This window comes from Suricata suricatta, chromosome 8 (assembly GCF_006229205.1).
Source record: "Suricata suricatta isolate VVHF042 chromosome 8, meerkat_22Aug2017_6uvM2_HiC, whole genome shotgun sequence".
Lineage (NCBI taxonomy): Eukaryota > Metazoa > Chordata > Mammalia > Carnivora > Herpestidae > Suricata > Suricata suricatta.
In genome coordinates, this window is record NC_043707.1 from 12,967,031 (window position 1) to 12,990,340 (window position 23,310).

The 23,310-nt window shown below is 49.5% G+C and overlaps 1 protein-coding gene across 5 annotated transcripts in view; it reads left to right on the forward strand.

The window, feature by feature from the left end:
* The window catches only part of XYLT1 (xylosyltransferase 1), a 291,549-nt gene that overhangs the window by 77,044 nt on the left and 191,195 nt on the right, over positions 1 to 23,310 (forward strand). For all 5 annotated transcript variants that reach the window (XM_029948070.1, XM_029948068.1, XM_029948067.1 and 2 more), the window contains exon 2: positions 9,824 to 9,862. In XM_029948070.1, the coding sequence (XP_029803930.1) occupies positions 9,824 to 9,862 (39 nt within the window). The remainder of the gene's footprint in view (positions 1 to 9,823; positions 9,863 to 23,310) is intronic.

Consider the following 23,310-nt stretch of genomic DNA (forward strand, 5'->3'; position numbering starts at 1 on the left):
GGGATAGAAATAAGTTTCATATCCTAGGAAAATCAGAATCTGTTAGAAATGTCTGCGCAGAGGGCTGTTTTGAGACTTTGAGGCCAAGTGATTGCTTAGTAATATCCACCTTGAGCAGGAGGTTCAAGGTGGAAGGAGGTGGCGCTCACGGATCCTCCACCTCTAAGTCTCTTCCTGGCACTCAGTCTTGGATTCTGGGTCTCAAACCTGAACTGTTGGCCTGGGTGACAGAAAGCCCACCCAGTAGTCCCAGAAGCTATAGAGCAAAGCCTAGTGTCTCAGACTCTGGAAAGCTTCTACAGACACTTGGCAACATTGGCTCCAGTGGGCCGTCTGCCATCTTGGTGACCACAGCAAGTGGGTGCAAAATTGGTAGGTGCCACGGTCGGTGCCTGGGGAAAAGCTAATTATTGGGCTGAGCTGGAGATGCGGCTATGTCCACGCGGAGCTCAGGAGGCTGACTGCAGGCGGACGTGGGGCTCTGGAGATCTCTGCCGGCCCTTCTTGCCTAGCAAGGGTGGGTGGAGGCTGCATTTCTCAAGTTTCTCTTGGCACGCGGCCTGTCTTGTTTCTGGTCTGAGCTACAAAAAGCGGAACACGCTAGAGTGATAGTAATTGTATTCTAAGAGGAACTAGCATTTGTGGCCTGCCCACTGCACACCAGGATTGAAGAAGGCTCTGCTATAGCGTCTCAGCCAGCCATCACCGTGTCCATCTGGGAGGGGTATTGTTAGGATTATGGCTGTTGTGACTAGTCATTAGCCTGAAGACACACAAAGGAGATGGGAAGGTCTTGTATTAGGAGCATATGATGCACTTCCCTGCTCCATGAAGCTCCTTGCTACGAAATACTTCTAGAACCATGAACTGTGGTTCAGTGACTGCAATTCACAATGGGGTTGTACCACTGGAAAGCAGTGTAACGTCGTGGTCCACAAGTGTAGCCTCAAGAACCAAGTGGCCCTGGTCTAAATCCTGGCTCCACCACTTAGTAACAAGCGACTTTGAGCAAATTCCTTTCTCCTCTGAGCCTTGATTGCATTATCTGTAAAATGGGGCTATTAATACATACGTTGTTGTGAGGTTTCCATGCAATAGTTCTTAGAACCCAATTAAAATAAAGCCTTGTTTTCACCATAAAGCCAATGTTAGCTGCTCTTACGATCATTGCTGATACTGACCAGCCATGCGACCTTGGGCGAATTGCATTAGTGAAGGGAGATGACCGACATAGTTGGCTGCAGTGACCGGGGTGGCGCCATCCAGCCAAAAGCCTGTGGTCATGAGGAACGTATGTCCAGCGTTACTAAATCTCACTTTTAATTTTTTTACTTTATTTTTTAATGTTTATTTTTGAGAGAGACAAAGACAGAGGGAGACACAGAATCCAAAGCAGGCCCCAGGCTCCAAGCCATCAGCACAGAACCTGACGCAGGGGTTGAAGTCAAAAACAAGACCATGGCGTAAGCCAAAGTCAGACACTTACCTGACTGAACCACCCAGGTGCCTCTCAGTCTCTCATTTTTTAAAAGAGAAGTGAGAAGTCTGGCTTTGCATGTGAAGTATCTTGGTTTTAGGATACGGGGAACAATTAGAAATAGTTCATCAATATGGCAGGCCAAAAAATCCCACTCAGCACGAATCACCCAGAGGCTACCAACTGACTTCCCCATCTTAACACTTCCTACCTGAAGCCTCGAGCCTTTCAGGAAGGTGTATTCAAAAGCTTGTAGTTTCAAGAATTCTACGTCTGTGTGCTTTACAAAGAATTACAAAACGTCTTATAGCACACACACAGAACAAAGTGTTTCGGCCAATGGTTTAGACTCACCACTATACCACCAATGTCCACTGGTTGAGATTGTGGATAACTATTGTTCTCAAAGATGCTCACACCAACCTGGAGAAGCATTGAAATTCTTCCCGAGTTTCCATGTGGTCTTTTGTATCTTCCAAGGTGATCTCAGCAACTCCGAGGGCCCGACCTTCATTTTGAGGTTCTGTGGCTCAGTTCTGGGGTATAGGCTACAAACAGGGGAAGGAAGGCCAAGTAGCCAAGAGACCTGTAAATTTAAAAAATGAAGACCACGGAGACTGATGACAGAGAGAGGAAATTGCCCTCAGTTTGAAGGGCCTAATTATCCGCCACTGTCCGTCTAAAGCACCACCAGCGTCCTTGACCTCTTGGTGAGGTTTCTGTTTTCTCACAGTTTTCCAACAAGGTGAATGCTGTGTGATTCTGGCTGGTTTCTGCGTTCCCAGCGCAGCCTTTCTCCAAGAACAAGAGGACTTTTGTGCTGTCGGAATCCCTCCCTCATCAACCAGTGTCGCCTGCCATGCACGTGCTGAGCCTTCCTCCCAGGAGCCACTGAAACAGGAGCTAAGCTCACTGTGAAATCCCAGAGGGACTCCTGGAAGAGAAAGCCCCATTGTGTGAGCACCTTGATGGCTGTGACTGAATCCTCAGCACGAGTCCCAAGGAGCCATGTATGCCTGCAGAGGGGAAGCTGGAAAGCCAAGGGTGATCACCCGGGTTTCTGGGGCAAGATGGAGACCATCACCGTAGAAGTGGAGAGAAAGGAAGGAGCAGAAAATATCTTGGATCCCACTGTGGACTGAATGGTTTGTCCCCCTAAATTCACTTGTTGAAATCCCGACCTCCAGTGTGTGGTCTGAGGAGGTAGGCGATTCTCTGCTGAGGGCAAAGCTCTCAAAAATGTGATGAGTGCCATGATCAAAAAAAAAAAAAAAAAAAAAAGACACCGGAAAGCCTACGCAGCCGTTCTTCTAGGTGAAGGCGCAGCAAGAGGAAAGTCCATGAACCAGGAAGCTCCTACCAGAGCCCGAATGCCCCTGATCTCGGACCTCCCAGTCTCCAGAACTCTGAGAAATAAATTTCTTGTTTGTGGGCCACCCAGTCTATGGTATTGTGTTACAGTCGCTCTGACAGACAGAGACTTGTTGGGGATGTAGAAGGTGAGCCTCAGGGTTGCATGAATACATCAGAGCCTTGGTGGCTGGCGGGGGATCAGGGGTGAGGGGTCCTGTTGTTGGCCTCTCACTGCTGTCTCTGTCACCTCCGATGCTTCCGGTCTGGCGTTACCCATGCAACAGTGCGGGGCTCTCCGGCTGTGGGGTGCATGAGGCTACCCCGAGGCCGTTTGATAAAAACGCAGGCCCTTCGCCTCCTTGCCCAGAGATCCTTATTCACAAAGTTCATGCTCCTGGAGGGCACCAAGGCATTGAAGGTGCCGTTTCGGGCAACTTCCAAACCTAAGCATCAGTCCTGGCTCTGTCCCTTATCAGACCTGCGTTTCAGAGCAAATTATCCTCCCGGAGCTTCAGGTAATCTGATCTGTAAAATGGGATCCATGATACCCCCCTGGGCAGAGTGGCAAGGAATTTGTGTGCTGCACACAGAATCAAGGCAGAAAATGAGATGAGCAAATTTTCCGGTTTCACCACTGTGAAATGGAATTGGTTCAGCAGGATCTACAATAAATAGCCATTGAGAGGAATTAGGACTCCTTTGTTTGTGTGGGGAGGGGTAGGTCTTGACCTTCAAAAGCCTGGAAGAAGAAAACAAAGAAGAGATAATTTTTGAGCCTTTAAAATTTATTTACTTATTTAGATTGAGAGAGTGTGAGTGTGACCAGGGGAGGGAGAAAATCCCACACAGGCTCCGTGCTGTCAGCACAGAACCTGACGTAGGGCTTGATGCCACGAGATGTGAGACCATGACCTGAGCTGAAGTCAAGAGTCAGATGCTTAACTGACTGAGCCACCCAGGTGCCCCAATTTTTGAGCTTTTAATAATGTACCAGATGTTTAAAATACCTGGTTTTATGAACTTGCATGACCTCCTATAATGTCAGTGGTATTCCACTTTCTAGATGAGGAGGTGACTGTATACACATACAGTCCAGGTTTCACCTCTTAAGCTAGTGTCCTTATTGATTTGTGTCCCTTTTAACTTGGAAAGCAGTCCTAGACTTCGCTTCTGTCCTCCCTTAGGTAGCTCGTTGCAGAATATGGTCCCACCTGTTTACAGGGTGTGGTTGAGAAAAGTTCAGCTCACAGACACTAAGACGTTTGCCTGAGGCCCCAGGTCTACTGCATGGCTGTTAATCTGAATCGCCAACCCCAGCACCTCAGAACGTGACTGTGTTTGGAGACCGAGCCTTTACAGAGCTGATGAAGTTAGTAAGAGACCTGGGCTCTAATCCAATCTGGTCTCCTTAAAAGAGGAGGGAATTGTAGATGCACAAGGAGACCCCAGAACAGCCCAGGCACAGAGGAGAGACCGTGTGAAGACAGCGAGAAGATGGGCATTTGTAAGCCACAGAGAAAGGCTTTGGCAGATAGCAACTCTGTTGGCACTTTGATCTTGGATTTCCAGCCTCCAGACGTTGAAAAAATACATTTCTGGCACATGGGCTACTTCGGGCGGCTCAGGCAGACTAATTCAGTGGTTACGTGTGATTTCAACCTAGAGTCTGACCCTGAGGCTGCACGCTTGCACTGCCTGATCCGTCTTTGCCTCCTCCCAGTTCCCTTGTAGTAAGGATTCTTGGCTCAGCATCCAAACTCCCCTTGCACTTGGTGGTCTTCCCCGGTGGTCTCCAGCAGGCAGGAATGCTGTTGGTGAAATTGTTGTCGGTTTTAATCTGTGGTCCCATAAAGAGCTCCTTGCATTTCCTGTGGCACCCGGTGTTGGGTGACTAAGAGGAACTCCTAATGGCTGAGGCCTCTGTTGCTGTCACCAGAGGGCTCTCGGGAAGGCAGTGCCATGCCAGCCTTCTGCAGTGTTCTCCTGGGTGTGTCCGTGCAGGAATGGGACTCAGGGGCCTGCTGTCTTGTCTGTCTGCTGACATGATGGGCCCCATGGGGAAATCTGGCTCTGAAGACTTGAGTCCCAGCACTCTCATCCACACCAAAGTCCTTGCTTAACACCCAAGAACAAACACTGTCCTAGGAGGTCTTCAAAGCAAGGAAGAGAACACCCTTTCCAATGGTTGAGGCTAAGCTCAAGGCTCCACACCAACCAGGGGAGCCAGAAATGTTGGAGGCACGTGTGGGATGATGATGAAATGTCTCCTTCTCTCTCTGTTTTCTTCATGAAAGCTTAATTGCTTATTAAAATGAGGCTTTTGGCCTTGCTGAGCTCAAGTCTCTGAGCCTGGCTTCCTGGTCTTACAAGCAAGACTCATGAGGTGAGAACAAGCCTCATTTCTCCAGGATCTGTAATCAGACTCTCGCCTATTTAAACAGTTGGCTCTGGGAATAGGAGTGTGCATAGAGTCACTTTAAATTCCTTTCTGTTTCCCTCCTGGTGCCCACCAGGCGTAGTGTTAACTACTGAGTTGGAACTCAGTACGTGTGTGTGGATGGCTTTGGTGCCCCTGTGGCAGAGTGGCTGCGTTTTGTTTTTAGTCATGACACGTGCGCTAATTTCTATCAACCATGTCTACTACCTATTTTTAGAAAAAAAACTCTAGTAGTGGTTAAAGTGCTACTGTTGAATTGCTGTGAGCGTTTTTCCTTTTAGTAGACGTCGGGTTGCAAGATGACTTGATCTGATGTGGGGTCGTGTTCTCCAGTAGAGCTCGGATAAAATAGAGGAGCACGGGTTTCTCAGGTGCAGGGCACTGGAGTCAAATCCAGACTTCACTGTCTGTCCTTGGACACATTGCTCAAACTCGATTGGTTAGTTTACCCATTTCTATAATGAGCATCATGGAAGCATCTACCTCCTAGGTTGTTAAAATGGGTCAGCGGAATGATAGCTGTCTAGAGGCGTTGGCTTACCTGGAACATGCTAAGAACTTCAGTAATCAGTCATCACTTACTTAACATAGTAAGTTACTAGTTCTTAGTAGTATTCGTGTCCGTTTCAAACCTTTGTCAACTAACAGGCTCATGGGTTAAAGTTCAGAATAAACTGGAGGAATAAAAATGGTCGTTATCTCCAGGCAAGATGATTCTGAGAAATCCTTTCCATTTACGTTGTAATGGCATTTAAATAAATTCAGAAGGACCAGTACACTTGGCAAAGAGAGATGGAAGCTAACTCCTATATAGTATAAGATTTTGGTGGTAGAGTATTTCCTTTGCTTGGCCCAATGTGTGGCTCACGTGGAGTGTGGCACATCGTAGGTCCTAAATGATAGCCATGAATTGTAGTTAGTTCAGGTTCTTGGGGTTTATTTGCATACTTCAAGTAGGTATCTGTTTCAAGGCTCAACTGTTAGTACATGGTTTTTGTCCTATCAAAGTCAATCTTTAAAAAGTGTATCAGTTATTGCCACCATCATGGCTGTGTAACAAAACACCCTGAAACTCAGTGGCTTGCAATAACAAGTGTACATTCTGTTTGTATCTGAAGGTTGACTGACCAAGGCTGGGTTGGGCTTCAAGCTGCAGGTTGGGCGTGGGTCTGCTCCATGGGTGTCTCCTCCTCCTCGGACCAGCAGGGTACCTGGGACATGTTCTCATGGGGATGCCAAAAGCACAAGAGATTATGCTCAGTCATTTCAAGCTTCTGTGGAGGCCTTGTTTGCTAACCTCCCCTTGGGCAAAACAGATCAAATGGGCAGGCCCAAGGTCAAAGGATGGGGAAGAACACTTTGCAAAGAAATACAAAATCACGTGACCAGAGGGCGTGGACATAGGGAGTGGTGAAGTATGAGGGCCACCTAATCTGTCTGCCTAGTTCCCTATTCGACTTCCCCAATTTAGTCATTGCAATAGATGATCTGAAAGGGCTTTCCTTGCTCCAGGCAGTTCCATAGCCCCAGTACCCACATTAAGATTCTAAAAGCACTCCACTGTAGCATCCAAGCATGTTGCAAATTCCCCTTTGGTCTCCAGGAGCCTTTCCCCTGACAGACAGGAATTTACTCCACTGTAAACCAAAGAGTCCCAGTTTAGACAGACACGATGGATTAGGCAGACAGCATCATTGACCCTGTTCCACTTCGTTAGCTTTTCCAATTAAGGAGGATGTTGCTGAAAGAGAGACCTCACAGATATATAGCCATACCTGGAATCTTCTGGATGGAGCTTCTGTGGGGAAAGGCTTAGATTTTGAGCATGCACAGGAGGAGAGCGGTTGGCAGGTGAATCCTTAGTGTTAATAATGTGGCTGCTTGGGAGCAGTCCTGTCTACTTCCTGGCCAGGTCTTTAACATGCTAAGTAGATAATACTGGACCCCTGACCATGTGCCAGGAGGGTTTCCGACCTTGGAATACTCAGTAAAGAGTTGGTGCTCTACTAGAATCTTAGGGATCAGCTTCGGGTTTTGTCAATACAGTTGACAAGTTGACCGAGTTTTCTGTGGTTTCCCAAGGATGATCTTCTCCAGGGAAGTTGTTCTTAGGGGTTCAGATGGCATTCTCCCCTCTCCACCGCTTCAGGATTCTGAGCAGTGGAGCATACATCCCAAACAATAGCCAAATGGGCTGTGAAGTACAACTTAATTAATCTGGGCACGCTCCCAACACCCCAGTGCCATTCTTCGCTGGGACCTGGCTTGGAGAATGAGGCTAATGTTTGAGTCTGAGAGGCGGCTTCTTATCTTCTAGCCAAATCTAGATGGCAGAATCTGAATTTGGGGGAGAGACACACACGGCCTGACTCGGAGCTGAAGGGAAATGTGGCATGCCCTGACTCAAAGGCAGTGTACCTGAGACCTCAGTCCCATCCTGTCCCACCCTGTCCTAGACCAGTAGGACCACCTTCTCTCCTGAAGACAAAAGTGGGCCCTGTCTCGTGTGCTTGACACAGGGAAAGTGGAAGAAAAGGGTTCACACTCCCTGTGTGTGAGGATGAAGAGGCTGGTCTGAGGAGGCTCTGTGAAGAATGGCTCAAACATGGAGGCCTCTCACTTGAAAGTGGCTCAGCCAAGGTTCTCCCTCCTATAGCAGCCCCTTCCTCACCCTGGGGAAAGAGCTCCTAAGGGTTCGCAGAGAGAGGCCCTAAAATACTGTCTTCAAGACCTGTCCAACGCCAAGGCTACAGTGTCCAGAGGGGGGAGAGTATTCCCTTCAGTATCTTCCTGGGTCTGAGGAATATTCCATGCCTGGGTGGAATGTGGAAATGAGTGTGCTGTTCTTCCGGTGGTAAGCTTGGAGCTGGACCACTGGAGAATAGCCGGGGACTGGATTCAGAGCCAGAGCCAGAATCGGAGGGGGGCTGCAGGTAGGGGAGAGGAACCCCTCATCTTGAAAGAAAACTCAAGAATTGACCAGAACTGAGGGTAACTTTGGCGTCGTTACAAACATAACACAAAGGAATCAAGAGAGTGAGTGACTGTTCACCTAGGGTGGGGGTTAAAAATGTTTGAATTTTGCTACGCCTCCTTTTTTTTTTTCCCCCAATTGTAAGAACACAACAGGAGTTCTACTGTTAACAACAATTTAGGTGCACGCTATGGTGGTGTTACCTACAACCACAGTGTCGCACAGCTGAACGCCAGAGCATAGACCTCTTGTGTGACCGAAACTTAATACCTGTTGAACAGCAGTTCCCCACTCCTTTGCCCCCAGCCCCTCACAACTGCCCTTCGACATTCTGTTTGATGGATTTGACTATTTTAGATGACTCGTGGGAGTGGAATCATGACATTTACCTGCCCATGTTGACTGAAGCCATACGACAGCCAGGATAGGGAAACAACGTAAAAGTCTTGTGATGGGTGAGCCGATCAAGATGCGGTGTATGCGGACAGTGAAATGTTACCCCACCTTGAAAAAGAAAGGAATTCTACCTTACGTGACAACGGGGATGAACCTTGAGGACATGACGCTGAGTGAGATAGGTCAGACCACGGAAGGACAAATAGAGCATGATTCCTACACTTCTTATTCGCCACCGAATAGGCCAGGGGGTGCTCACTTGAATGGCTTCCTAGAAGCCTGTGTTGGAAAATCTGCTTGCCTAAAGCAAAGCTTCCAAACTGAGTTGGCTTCTCTGGGCCCTAAAGTCATGCCCATTCTCTATAAGAGGCAGCTTGAGGTTGCTTTCCCAGAATCATGAATCCAAGGTGGTTAAGTTCAGAGCCGACACAGTGGAGACAAAAATAGCCTTTATGTGGCCCGTTTCCTGTTTTCCTTGGAAACCACTTGCTGAAAAACACTACCTCCTCCTCACCCGTTCCTCCCTCGTCTCTACCCACCCTGCCCCCCACCTACAGAGTTCATGTTTAATGACCCGCGACATTACCACCAAGCATTTCCAGTCAATTGGCTTTTGTAGAGAGTGAATGAATGGAACTTTTCTCTGGCCTTCTCGATCTGAAAAGGCTCTTCCCCAGCCCATTGGAATGTGCTACAAAAACGAGGAATTAAGCTCTTCTTTTTCTATCTTCTCCTTCCCTCATTTTTTCTAAGACCAGGCACAAATTGGCAGCCTTGCCCCTAATCAGGATTCTATATTCTTTCAGGTGCATCTCTAATCCTCTTACAGATCCATCCTCTCCTTCCTTAAAGAGGATTTGAACATCCTTTGGGGTAATCGGCGAGCGTGCTTTCTTTGCTGTTTCCTTATACTTGATCATTTTGCATGATCTCGATGCTGGTGTCCCCTTAACCCATTGAGAAACTTGAGGCTCCTTAATGATCTGGGTGTCGGAGGACATTGCGGGGAGATTGGGGATTGGGTCAAGCTCTTCTCATGAGTCATGGAATGGGGAAGACAGTTGGGCAGCCTCCCTCTGGGCTTGTTGGGCATTGAAGAGATCTAGCTTTATTTGAAAAGGGTAACTGGGTTGTACGCTAAGTTTTCCCCCATTGCTTACATGTGTTTTCTTCTCTCTCCCTGCAGGACCCTCATCCAAGTCCACCGCTCACCCTGGAGACCCAGGTCAGTACTTTCCCATGGTCTTGCTCCCTTATCCTGCCCCAGCTCTCCGGGGGGCGTGGTGGACCCTCTTGGCTCAGAAAGGCTGGACACACACCTCAGAGCGTCGTACTTCCTGTTGGGATGTGTGTGAGCACGCACGTGGTGGGTGCACACGCCATCTAATTGTGTGTGCACGCACGTGTGAACCCAGGCATTTTCGTTCCCACCTTCTGGCCCTGAAAAGTGACTGAGCCTCTCAGCCTCCCTGTTCCCTTCTGGAATATCCCCACAGTGGCAGTGCCCGCCTTGCAGCGCTGTGGTGAGCACAGCAGAAGACGGTGCGTGTGAAGTCATAGTGTGCACTAAGTGTTGGGGAGGTAGTGTTTGAAACCAACAGACTGTTGCCCTCCTGGCTGGGCTTGAAGGGGAAGTGTTTCTGATCATTTCCTGGGCTCGGAGGGTTGGCCACACCGTAGAGAGAGGATGGACCCCATCCAGAGCCCTCTCTTTGGTGTCTGAGACAGACAAGCCCATTGGAACCTGACCGGTTTGTAGAGCAGCTCTGTGGCTCTTTCTGGAGTTGTCTGGAAAGGCCCACCTGCCTGTCTCCCTCTCCAGCCTCCTCCATGGGCCCCTGTTCCCTCACCAGCGTCTCTGCCTCACTCTCCCCATGGGGAATGAACATCCCCCCTCCCCGCGTCTGCTTCTCTGATCAGGAAGGCCACACCCGGTGGGGAAAATGGAGTCCTCTGCCTTTTCACCTTCCGTATACATACATTTAGTTACGTCAGCTTCAGGGATGAGTGAGCAGCAGAGCAGGCAGGAAAGAGCAGTGGGTGGGACTTGGAGGAGGGTAAGGAGCCATTGTCTCCCCTCATTGGGCCATCCTCTGCTCTGGTTCCTCCCCGACTTCGGCCTTGAGCTGTCACCTTAGTCGTGTTTGCCACGCGTGAATCACACCTGTCCTAAGTCACCAAAAAGTAGATTGGCCTTAAATCAACTTCCTTTACTTTCAGAAGTGGACTTACCTAGGGTTACGGTTCCTAGTCAAGGCTTCCTTTGACTTCCAGAGGACATGGGACAATGTCTGAGGACATTTTTGGTTATATCACCTTGGGGTGGGGAGATTACTGTACCAGGACAGCAAGTGGGGAGGTAGACACCAGGGCTGCTGCTAAACTTCGGACAGTGTGCAGGCTGCCCCCGACATGGCAAGCCCCCCACGTGGAGAACGATCTAGTCTAAAATGTCAGTAATGCCCACCAAGAGAAACGCTATCCCACAGGGTAATATTGGTGAAATCACAAGCATGAAATCGCATGTTGGTTAGATTTTTTTTTTTTTTTGCAAAATGTTAAAATAAACTATTATTCAATAGTTAAATATGATTATTTAAATATTAAACTATTAAATATAAAGATAATAAATAATACAGTTTAAGATACTAAACTATTATTAAACTGTGTTAAAAGAGTAAACTATTAAATATGATTTGTGTAATATTAAATTATTAAATATAAACATAAAACTATATAAAAATATAAAACAAACTATGAAAGTACAATCAAAAGTTTCCTTTTGAGTGCCCTCCATAATCATCTACAAACACTGAGAGCATTTGTATGTCTGCTGCTCTTTGGAAAACATGGCTCTGCCCAGTCTACTCAGTGTGTTATCAGAACTTCCAGGGTGTGGTTTCATTTTTTAATTACTTTTTAATGTTTATGTTTAAGAGACCAAGCACAAGTGGGGGAGGGGCAGAGGGGGGGGAGGGACGGACAGAGGGAGGGAGGGAGATAGAGAATCCAAAGCAGGCTCCAGGCTCTAAGCTCTCAGCACAGAGCCCGATGTGGGGCTTGAACCCACAAACCAGGAGATCCTGACCTGAGCCGAAGTCAGACGGTTAACCGACTGAGCCCCCTAGCATCCTGAGGTGTGTTTTTTAAAAGACTGCCCTTCTCTTTATCAGTCCTTCCCCAGAGGAAGACTTAGTAGACTCCGGAGAGCCCCTGGGCAGATGATCTGTGTCCAGAATTCTATAAGGCAAATCTTGCCTCCCAGGGCGGAGTTGGTGTACTCCAGATGGTTCTGTTCGTGGCCCTCTTGTGTCCTTCACTGTGGAAACCATCCAGTCAGCCCTTCAGTGCCTCCATGGGAAAGAACAGTCATGTGCTCATGGCCGTTGTGAAGGTGACGGCTCGCCCCTACACAGTGCCCTTTCTTAGCTCTGAACCCCCATGCCCAGCCAGCCACGGCATGAGACGGGCTTTCTGCATTGATGCCACACTATCGGGGAGATGACTTGCCGGGTCTCCAGCACCACCCCACCACCCCATCAGCCTCATCTGCCTCTTGGTCTCTGGGGAGCCCTAGGATGTTGTTGTCTTTTCCTGAGTTCTAACTTCCTGTGTGAAAGAGACTTGGGAACCCAACCAAAGTACTGATGTTTTTCTGGAACTGTTGGCAGAAGCCCGTGGCCAGATCTTCCTCTGTGCTGGGCCTCCGTCCATCGTGGGACTCAGGATGGGATCCTGGGCAGCTGCCTGCAGGCAGGTCAGACAAGAGGGGCATGGATGGGTTTTCTGGCAGAAAGTGGTGCCCCAAATATTACCCATATGTCAGGAGAGAGACAGCAGATGTGGCTAAGCTTGGAAAAAGCAGCCATGCAGAGGTAAGCGACAGATGTCGGAAGTGTGGCTCGGTTCCCGCTTCCTTCCCTCAGCCCCCTTTGCTCCTGAGGCGGGCCTTACCTGCCCCGGCCAGGAGCCCATGTGTCACAGGTCGGGCCTGCATCTCGCGTCCCTGCGAGCCGTTTCTGTACACCACTCAGCTGCGGCTCCGCTCGCCCAGCGCCCGACTTGCGTAGGAATGTCGGGCCACCCAGGGCCCCTTCCCGCCGTGCTTTCACTGGGTGCTCACCCGGGACTTGGTGAGTCCGCCTTCATGCACCTGTTGCAAGTTGGGGGAGGTGGACAGATGGGTCGCTGAAGGCTCCCCTAACGCTCTTTGTAGCAGCACAGAGCTGTGCCTCCGTTGGCGTCAGCATGACTCACTCTGCTTAATGGCCAGATGGATAGAAGGAGGAAGCCGAGCACGGTTTAAATCCCTATTGTCCACTTTCCCTCAGCAGGTGCCCCTGGGCTGCACCCAGGGAGCCCTGACTTGGATGGCGAACGCCTGCCTAGTCTCCGGGTGGTGGTTACCGGGAGCTGGAGCGTGTAGTCATGAGACAGCCAATGTGAAAGGAGTGTGAACCCAGTTAGTGGCACGATCATGATCCCTGCTCACACGGACCTTGACCATTTGCCAAGAACTGGCTTCTCCCATCGAATCCTCAGGTAGCACCATGATGTAGGTCCTCCTGATACCTGTTGTCCAGATGAAGCACCTAAGAGAGGTTAAGTGACTTGCTCAGGGTCACACTGGGAGCACATAGCATCGGTGAGCGTCAAACTCGGGGTCCTAAGATACCAAAATCTATCTTCTCAACTTGTATCTTATTTTTCCAGGAAAAAAAAAAGTTGCCTTGGACTGGTAGATTTGAAATAGCAGAGCTGGGGGGAACGGGCCTGATATATACAACCCAAGGCCATCTATAGGTAGAATGCTTTGCACAAGGATCCCCAGGTGTTCTTAGATAAATAGGGAGAGAGAGATGGATGATAGGTGAGTAGATGCGTAAATAGATAGAGTGCTTTGCACAGTGAGTAACTCTTTGACAGATAGATGGCCGCAAGGCTTGTGGAGAAAATGGGTTGCACAATGGAGCCAACAGAAAGTTGATTCTAAAACAAAAATGTAACCTCTCCCTGCTCATCAATAGTGTTTTGATAAATTTAAATGCTCATTATTTGATTCTCTCTTTCTCATTGATCCTCAAGATGGTTTATCATTTCTGAACCTATTCCAATTTGGCAAGGCTTTTGTCACTTAATTTGAGCTTCTCTGCCTGCCTCATCCCCTCCACCCCCCTCCTGCCCCCGCAAACAGCTTCGCTGTCAATTAGTTAATGGCCTCTCCTCAAATACTGAGATACCCTGGGAGTTGTAATAAAGGAACTCTTAGTTAGAGCAAAGATTTGTCAATCTGGGTATTTGTGAAGTTGGCTCTACGTACACGGGAAACAAACCTTCGTTTACACTGAGATTTCTCACAGGACCTGAAGATCAAGGGCATTGGGAGGAAAACTCCTGGTTGCTCAGTGTTCAGCAACCAACCAGGCACTTGAATGTCTTTGATCCGCTAACTGGGAGCATAAGAGGAGGGAGTTCGCTACGTTCACTTTATTTAAAGATGGTGTCAAGGCCATGAGGATTGTGAGCAGAGCTCTGGCAGAAAATGAGAAGTGGATGGTAGGAAATTGATACTCTGGGCATTACACCTATGCAAATTCAGTCATCCATTGGCTTTCTCAAATAAATAGTTCTGGGGCCAGGAGGAGGCCAGCCGTTGTGCTGGATGCTAAAGATACAGCAGTGAAGGAGACAGAAAGTTCCCTGCCCTGAGAGGGCCTGCGCTGGTTGGGGGAGTTAGCCAGTGAATTTCTCAGTAAATAAATAGGCCCATAATTTCAGGTAGTAATCAGTGAATCAGCAGGTCAGTAAGCAGGAGATGCGAGGTGCTGCAGAGAAGCTCGCCCGGGCAGAGTTCTCTCTGGATGGGAGTTTCAAGCTCAGGAATGGAGGCTTGAGCTGAGCACTTCCTGTGGAGAAAGTTAGAAGGCAAAGGGACCACTGTGCTAGCACTCTGAACACTGTGCATATTCTCTCTGGATTCCTATAAAAATAATGCCACTTTTCCTTAGACTCAATTAAAGTGTTAGCTTCTTCGAGCTCCTTTGGTGCCTTTGTGTCATTAGAACGGCAAGATGAATAAGGAATTACCTTATCAGGCAAGGGGGAAGGGAAAGGACTGGTAAGGGGAGTGGAGGGAGGGAGGGAAGGTGGTCATGTTTGGAGCCAGCCGGTCAAACCGGGGTCCAGTGAGCCTCGCCAGGGTCAAGGGAACTTATTAGCTCCTAACATGCTGTGCAGATAATGGGGGCTCGGGTGAGAAATCTGGCTAAGAGTTACCCTTAGCTAATGAGCTTGCTCATGATCTGCTGAGCTAAAGCCTCAGATGAAACCAGTGGTTCACAACTGGGCGTGAATTTACCTGCCAACCCCGCCCTGGGGGGCGTTTGGCAATGTCATGAGACATTTTTGTTACGACTTGGGAATGGGGCAGTGCTTCTGACTTCCAGTGAGTAGAGGGCAGTAGGGGTGCTAAGAAAGAATGATCCGCTCCCCCAGTGTCCATAGTGTCAAGGCTGAGACCCTGGTCCAACCCTGTTTATTCTGTGGACTTTTTATTTTTACAAAGATGACCCCAGCCGGGGAGTCGTGACCATGGAGAAACGTGTAATTTGTTCCTACCTCGGTGTTGCCTTGTTTATGTTCAAGTGTCACCCCCTCTGGTTAATATCAGGCTTGTCCCGCCTCCAGCCAGGACCTAGTCGTCACCCAGAGTCTCTGGGTCCGTGCTGACAGTGACTGTGCACACAGAGCAATGACTCACGATGCGTGTGAGCATGTGCATGGCGTAGGTAAAAGGGAAAACCCCTTTCAGAGACATTTGTGGCTCCTGAGAGATTTGTGGCTCAACAGTGCAGAGACTGTGCAGTGTTTAAAAAAAAAAAAATTAATGCAGCTATTTGGCTTGGGTTCAGAGAGGGACTGGCCAAGGCTTCTGGCCCCGTGGAGCAGGCCTTGCAAATAACTCGATTTGGAGGCCTTGTTCTTTTTCCGAGCCTCCTCCGTGCAAACTTCTCTCTGCAGAAGCTCTTTCCCCGACTCTCAGGATTAAAGCAATGGCTGTCTCCTCGCCTCTCTTCCAGCTCTGGGCTTCGATTAACCTTTTCCTCCATGGAGAGCTGTTTCTGGAGCAATCAGGGAGCTTTGAATGGCTCTTACCTGAGTCTCCAGCCCATTAATTCTTACGACGCCCAGCATCTGTTGAGAGGCCAGCGAGACCAAATGGCTTCTCAGCCCATCTGCTTTCTTGCCGCCAGCCTCCTTGGGGGGAACAGAACCTCGCCGGAGCAGGCAATGCAGGTTTGGGGACAGGCCCCGTCCCTCTACTGTGATCTTTGCCCCTGCCTCTGGTTTGCTGGGTCTCTAATCAGCCCTGGTGGGGATTGGAGCAGGGAGGTGACCCGCTGGACCACTGCCTGGGCAGAGACAGGCAAGGGAGGCGGGACTCTGGCAATGCAAACATTCTCCAGGGGGGGATTTGCGGTCTTACAGCCCTGGGCGCCTTACTGGTCTGTGTGACTCAGGGCGAACGATGTGACGCAACGTTCCACAAATAGCCAGCAAGTTCCCCAAAGCGCAGCCACAGGCACGGTTTTGAAAAATAGTGTCGAGATCACTATCCTCCCTTCTTGGTGGGAGCTGACTTTGCCCAAGATGCCAAAGGTTTGAGTGTGGCCCTTGACTGAGAACACTTCAAAATCATTACTCTTGGCAACAATGACTAACGTGCCTTGAATATGTTTTTGTGTTATTTAAGATTTTTTAATTGTTAAGTAATCTCTATACTCAACACTGGGCTCAAACTCATGACCCCGAGATCAAGAGTTGCATGCTCTTCCAGCTGAGCCAACCCGGTGCCCCTTGAGTATATGCTTACTATCAGCTCAGAACTACAGTTTATATGTGGATTTGTAAATTTACCTTTGTTAGCCTACCTTCGTGAAACCCTTAGAGTGTGTGTTCTGGGCATGTTTCTAGGTAAGCTCGTGGTGTAGATGCACTCATCCAGATTTTACAAGTATCCCCGATGGGAGGTATTAACATCATCTCTGTTTTACAGACAGACAGAGGCACAGAGAGGTTACGATGCTTGTTGGGTGGCTAACAGGTGGGGCAGCTGGGATTTGAATTTGATCGTCTAGCTTTCAGGTGTCAGGTAATACAACCCCGTGAGACGGGTACGAACCGCTAACTCATCTTACAGGTGAGCGGACTGGAAGGCCCAAGGAGACCAAGTTTCCTTTTATTTTTTATTTTTTAAATGTCTGTGTTTTAGAAAGAGTGAGTGAGTGTGCACCTGTAAGTTGGGGAGGGTCAGAGAGAGAGGAGAGAAAATCCCAAGCAGGCTTCATGCTGCCAGCACAGAGCCCAACATAGGGGTTGATCCCAGGAACCGCAAGATAATGACCTGAGCCAAAATCAAGAGTCAGGCGTTCAAATGACTGAGCCACTCAGTTGCCCCAAGTTTTCGTTTAAAAGTAAGACAGTTAGTAAGCAGTAGAGGCTGATTTGGAAACATCGTCTCCCTTAGTGCCTGGTTGCCAAGCTACAGATGAAATAAACAGATCTAGAGATAAGCGTTAGGTATGCAGACATAAACATGGTTGTAGATCTCTAACTTTATTACATATAATATATAGTGTTCAATGCATACATTGTATGCGTCATAAATCAAATGTACTGTATAATAGATTAGCTATATACAATTATTTTTGTAATTTATATATCTAATTTATAGCATTTCCAATGTATATATATGATACTGCGTGTATGTATAATGTATACAATACAATGAAAGATACAGATATAAAGATGAATTACATGTATATAGATGAGAAGCAGGTGTGGCTGCAGATAGAGATTCCGTTATCAGGAGACACACAGAGAGGGAGACGGACAACACTCACTGACAACCCCAGGCAGGGGGGTCGGGAAACACCTGTCCGTACGGCGTGGGGCGCCAGTGAGGAACTGAAGCTTGCGGCTGTGGGAGGGCTCGCCCTGCAGAGGGGAAGCAAAGCGGCCGCACGCTGGGGAGTGGCCACTCACATTTCCCTTCCAGCAGACACATCTTCGTACAGAGACTGCTCACCCCAACTTCAAGCACGGAGACAGTAGCCTGCTGAGCACCAGGGCAGTGTCGCCAGATTTGCATGGAATTACAAGCCGAAGCCTCAGTGAGGAGGCAGTGTCGATGTTTGGTGTCAATATCAGACCTGCCCACGTGTTGGAGGCTTAGTCTGTCTTCTCCACGAGCATTTTTGGGCAGGGCTGTGCAAACCAGAGAGCTTAAAAAGAGAAGGATCCGGTGCTAGACCCTTCTCCAGGCTGGGTTTTGAGGTTCTTGTTATCAGGATAATTCCCTCAGGAAATTTGCTTTTCACAGGAAATAACGTGATGGAGGTCCAGGTATATGAGGGATGTAAAAACCAACATATGGGGCCCAGACTTGCAGAATTTAACAGAAAAGGACCTCAGATGCTCCTTGCTGTGCGTTATTTGCATATTTCCTCTGTAGGTCAGACTGGGCTGAGTGCCTCTTAGATGTGATCCTATGTCATCCTGACAGCCGTGCGTGGGGAGGGGACTCTTGGCCGCCTCCTTGGCGGGGCCACACCTAGAGGCATCAAGAGGTTCAGTACTTGGTCCAAGACCACGGTGCTCCTGAGGTACTGAAATGAAGTGCCCGTGTCGGGGTTGTCCCCGCTCCCCGACGTAGATCCTCTCTCTACCATTCTCTCCCTGTCTCTGGGCCCTCTGAGTCTTGGCCTTGATGGATTTCATCAGTGTGACTTCTCATTGCTTCCGCTAGGGGGAGGTGCTGGCAGGAGGTGGGAAGGTAGGAAGACAGCGGGTTGGGGCTCGTTGTCTGTCCTGCTGTGTGAGGGCCCCACTCCCCAAGGGCTGCTCTGTGCAACCACCTTGCTCAGGACCTGATGGCCCCCTTCCCGAGGGTGGTGCCAGCCCCCCCGCCCTCGTGCCTTGCCCCCCGTTGTTGGCCTTTGAAGCGTCTTGTTATGGCGTGCGTGGCAGCTCAGTCCGTTGAGCATCCAACTCTTGATTTTCGCTCTGGTCATGAGCCCGGGGTCATGGGATTGAGCCTTGTGTCTGGCTCCATGCTGAGCGTGGAGGCTGCTTAAGATTCTCTCTCCGCCCCTCTCCCTCCCTCACGTGCATGTGTGTACCTACTCTATGAGGGGCAAAAAAGTGTCTCATGACTCCCGAGGAGAAGTGCATCTGTGTCCTCCAGGAGCCATGTCTTGGACATGAAGCTTCTCCAGCCCTTGTCTCACACAGCACTGCCCGAGTGAGCCACTGTCACTTCATGTCCTGTTTTCATAAAGTAGAGGTGAGGGTCTATCTTCCAGCCAAAGAAAGGCTCCATGACGGATGCAAGGGAACGAGGAAGCTGTTGAACGGTTGACACTGTTGACAGTGCCCAGTTGTCAGCTGCCGGAGTATTTTTCTGTCATTCTGTTTATGACAACTCCCCCCAAATGGAGACGCGGACGTTCTAAACACCACTGTGCTAGTAAACAAAGCATCCAAGGACCCACATATGTGAGAAGAGATGCCCCAGGCAGGGGACACTTCGCTCTGAGTCTCAGCCATCACTCACACCTTCTGTCGTCTTGGCTCCAAGGCCGGGAAGGGCTCTCTCAGCTGGGGAAGGGACTGCTGTCAAGGGTAATAACACAGGGGTGAGGCGAGGGGGGTGGCGGGTAGGGCAGGCCATCGGCTCCTCCCTGCAGCCCAAAGCAGACAGACAGAGAGAAGACAGATCGTTTCTACCAGCTGGCAAGACCTTGGGAAACTCTTCTTGTTGACTGTCGCACCTCCGGGAAATACCACCTTTCTAGCATTTGAATCTGTTTTCTCAGAAGGGCTCCTGCCCCTCGTGGTGCCTCCCAGCCCACCTGGTCCTGGCTGGGGCGCCAGCAGGAGGGAGCGGGTGGCTGGCCCCAGCTCCGTGCAACCCCCCCGCGACCCCCGCGACCCCCGCTGCGTTCAATTACCTTCCTTAAAAGGAACGTCTTATTAATAATGATAAGTCCTTCTAATTTTCTTCTAGGAGCTGTAGCTCTTATGTTTCCACCGCAAGGAAGAGAGGCAAGGAAGGATGGAAAATTGAAGGGGGCTGTGGTGCAGGTGCCCGAGGGGTGGGGCCGGGGACTGTCGCGTAGTTTGACTGTTCTGAGAAGGAAGACCCCAGCCAGCTCGATGCGGGAAGAAAGAACCCTGCTATTAACAGGGTCCTAAAGCAACTCCGTTGCCACATGCTCGCTCGCTGCCCCAGTTAGTCGGACATTGGTTATGGGGAAGCGGGAGGGGACTTTCTCATGATGTGGCCTGAGACCCAAAGTTACACATGAGCCTCCTGATGGTCATCTCCACTGGCCTGTGGTTTCTGTTTTGAGGTTGTTTTTTTAGGGGAGAGAATGGGGAAAGGGGTTTGGAGGAGTTTTGAGAAACTGGAAAGGAAATGGGCCTCTAGAAGTCAGGTAGAGGTAAGGAAGGGGCCCAGGATTGAGAATCCCCAGGAGCTCCCTTAGAGAGCTGGCTGCCAGGGCCGTCCTAGCAGCCCCGAGGTGGAGGCTGGAGCAGGTCTCCGCCGTCCGCTTGGTCCGTGTCCAGCAGGATGTCTTCTGAGGGTCTCCTTTCCGCTGGGAGCCTCCATCCTTCAGAGTCGATCAGCCCAAGCCCTCCAGACATTTTGGCCTGGATCATTCCGTGTTGTGGGTGCTGTCCTGGGTACTGTAACATACTTAGCAGCATCCCTGGCCTCTACCTGCTGCCCCACCCAAGTTGTGAGAACCAAAAATGTCTCCAGACATGGCCAGAAGTCTCCTAGGGGCCCAGTCCACCCCAGCTGAGAACTGCTGGCCTGAGCAAGTACGGTTTGCAGGGATTGTGTGCAAGACGGCCGTCTGAAAGAAGTGCTCATGAGGGCCGTGAGGGTTAGGTGAAGTCCCCTGGCTGAATGCCTCCCTATAAATGTCACTGGATTTTAAAGTTTTTGCTCTCAAGTGACCTCCTCTGGGCTGGGTTATAAACAGAGAGCACCTGCCAGGCCTCTCCGTGTGGGGGAAAAGAGCTGTAGATACAAGCTCTAATGTTCCTTCTAACATTCCTTTAAAAAAATGTTTAATGTTTATTATCTTTAGTGTTTATTTTGAGTGTAAGAGACAGTGCAAGCAGGGGAGGGGCAGAGAGAGAGAGAGGAGGACGGGGCTTTGAAGTGGGCTCTGGGCTAACGGCAGGGCTCACACTCCCGAACTCTGAGATCCTGACCTGAAGCCGAAGCCAGACGCTAGTGGACTGAGCCACCCAGGCACCCCTCTTCTTCCCCTAGAAACCCAGCACACCCCGAAGCATGGAAGGGTGACAGGCCTCGTGTGCTCCTGGGGGATCATCTCTGAAGCCCCATCTGGAACCACGGCAGCGGGAAGGCTGAATCCCAGGCCTGGCCCTGGAACCCCGTCCCCTCGAAGGTCACAGGCATGGGTCTGGCAGACTCGCTGTGGTTTGGCGGCCCCAGGAGGGTGTGGGCCCGCCTGACACCCGACCCTGCAATGTGTTCAGACCGGCTGGTATTTGCTTCTGGTCACTGGGCTGTCACTGGACTGCATCCGTACGGGCTGGTCTTGACTCTGTCGAGTCTATGAAAGAGTCCTGTGTGCAGAGCATCCACTCAGAACAACCAGGCTGCTGTGTGCTATGCTGGCTGTTGGGTGTTTATCTGTTAGTCTGTCCTTGGGTGTTACCCCACCCTGTTCTCTGAGGGCGGCTGTGGCTGGAACATGTTTGGTTCTGATTTTTGTTTATTAATAAATTCAGGAGGGCATCAAGGCCTTTTTTGGATTTATTTTTCATAGTTTTTAATCAGTAGTACACTGTATTTTGTTATGTTTATTTAGTTCACTCCTTGACTCTTGATGGAATGTTTTCTATGTGCTAGACCCTGTTTTATGAGCCTGAGAAATAGCAGTGAACAAGACAGAAGTCCTTGCCCTCATGAGCTCACATTCTAGAGACTATAAATGAGAGATGTGTGTTGATGCGTTTCCGTCAGAGATTGACAAGTGTTAAGGAGAAAAGCTAGGCAGGGATTGCCCTTCACGTTGGGTGGAACCCAGGAGAGCATGGAGATAAGGCAACATTCAGGCAGAGGCCTCCAGAGAGCAGAAAGCAGAGAATAGCCAGTGCAAAGGCCCTGGGGTAGGATGTGCTTGGCATGGTCATTGCACATTAGAAGCTGATGTGGGCAGAGCAAGAGTGAGCAAGGAAAAAATGGGGTGAAAGTACAGCCAGATCATTAGCATCTTGTTGAACTAAGAAAGGCCTTTGGATGATTCTGAGCAGAATAGTGATGTGGCCTGATGTGGTTCGGTGGCTGCCATGCTCCAAGGACACGACAGTGGGGCAAGAGTAGGGAGTTGGGCGAGGGAGGGGGCTGTCACAATATCCAGGGCACTGCAGTGGTGGCTTGGACCAGCGTGCTACCCGTGGAGGCCCAGAGCGGTGGTTTGATTCCGGATACTTCTGAGGGCAGAACCTCGGAACTTACTGTGGATTAGAAGGAGGTGAAGCAATCCAAAACATGATAAAAAGTAAATAAATAAAATAAAAATCAAATAATACAAAGAGAATCCAGTGAGAATTAAATTTCCCAGACCCTTTTTTTTCCCTGTCTTCAGAGGCAGCAACCATTAACCTTGGACTCAATTCTTCTTCTAGATTTTCCTTTGCATATTAACGCATGTTGGGGGGGGGAGTGTGTGTGTGTGTGTGTGTGTGTGTGTGTGTGTGTGTGTGTATGTGTGCATAGGCAGGGATTTTATTTGCTGCCTTGAACTGGAATCTGATGAAACATATTTTTTAGTAACTCACGGTTTCTTTATATCTTACGCTCATTTCATACCCATACACACCGCTCTTCCTATTTTTAACTGCCTTCCGTCTTGTCCAGCTCTCTACCCAGCACTTGGCATGGTGTTCGTGTGTAGAAACTGTTCAGTAAGTGCAAACTGAATGAAGTATTTCATCATCTATGGAACCGATTTGCTGTTGGTGGACATTTAGAGAGTTGATCCTTTTTTTTTTTTCTGTCTTAACGTGGCCATTCTCGTACACACTCTTTCTCGCTGCTGAGTGGAGGGCAAAGTACTAGATTTGGGACCATGGCTCAAAGGGTATGCACATTTTCCATTTTGACAGTCATAGCTGAATTGACCTATACAGAGGTTTCTGCAAATCACCCATCAAACTGATTTCCTGTTTCCACTCCCTGAAACCACTGGTAATTATCAGTCTTCATCATGTGTGTCAGGCTGATGGGTGAAAAGTCTGTCTTGCTCGTTTGATTTGCATTTCAGACCTGAGTGGGGTGGAACAGTTTTTAAGAGGAGTATCTGTTGGCTAATTCCTTCGCTGCATTTTCCCGGGTGCCAAACCATGCCTCCTGAGAAACAAGATGATTAAGACCGGCCGAGTCAGCCGCTGTGCTGAGCACTGATGCCATGTCGCCTGAGCCCTGCGTGAGGAGGGATGGTTCATATTCTCCCTCGCAGGCAACGGGACTGAGGCTTGGAAAGGAGCGAGTTCAGTGTCGCCCAAGGTCATGTATCATGTGGAGAGGAAGGAGGAAGCCGGTATTTGGCAAAAGTCTTAAGCACC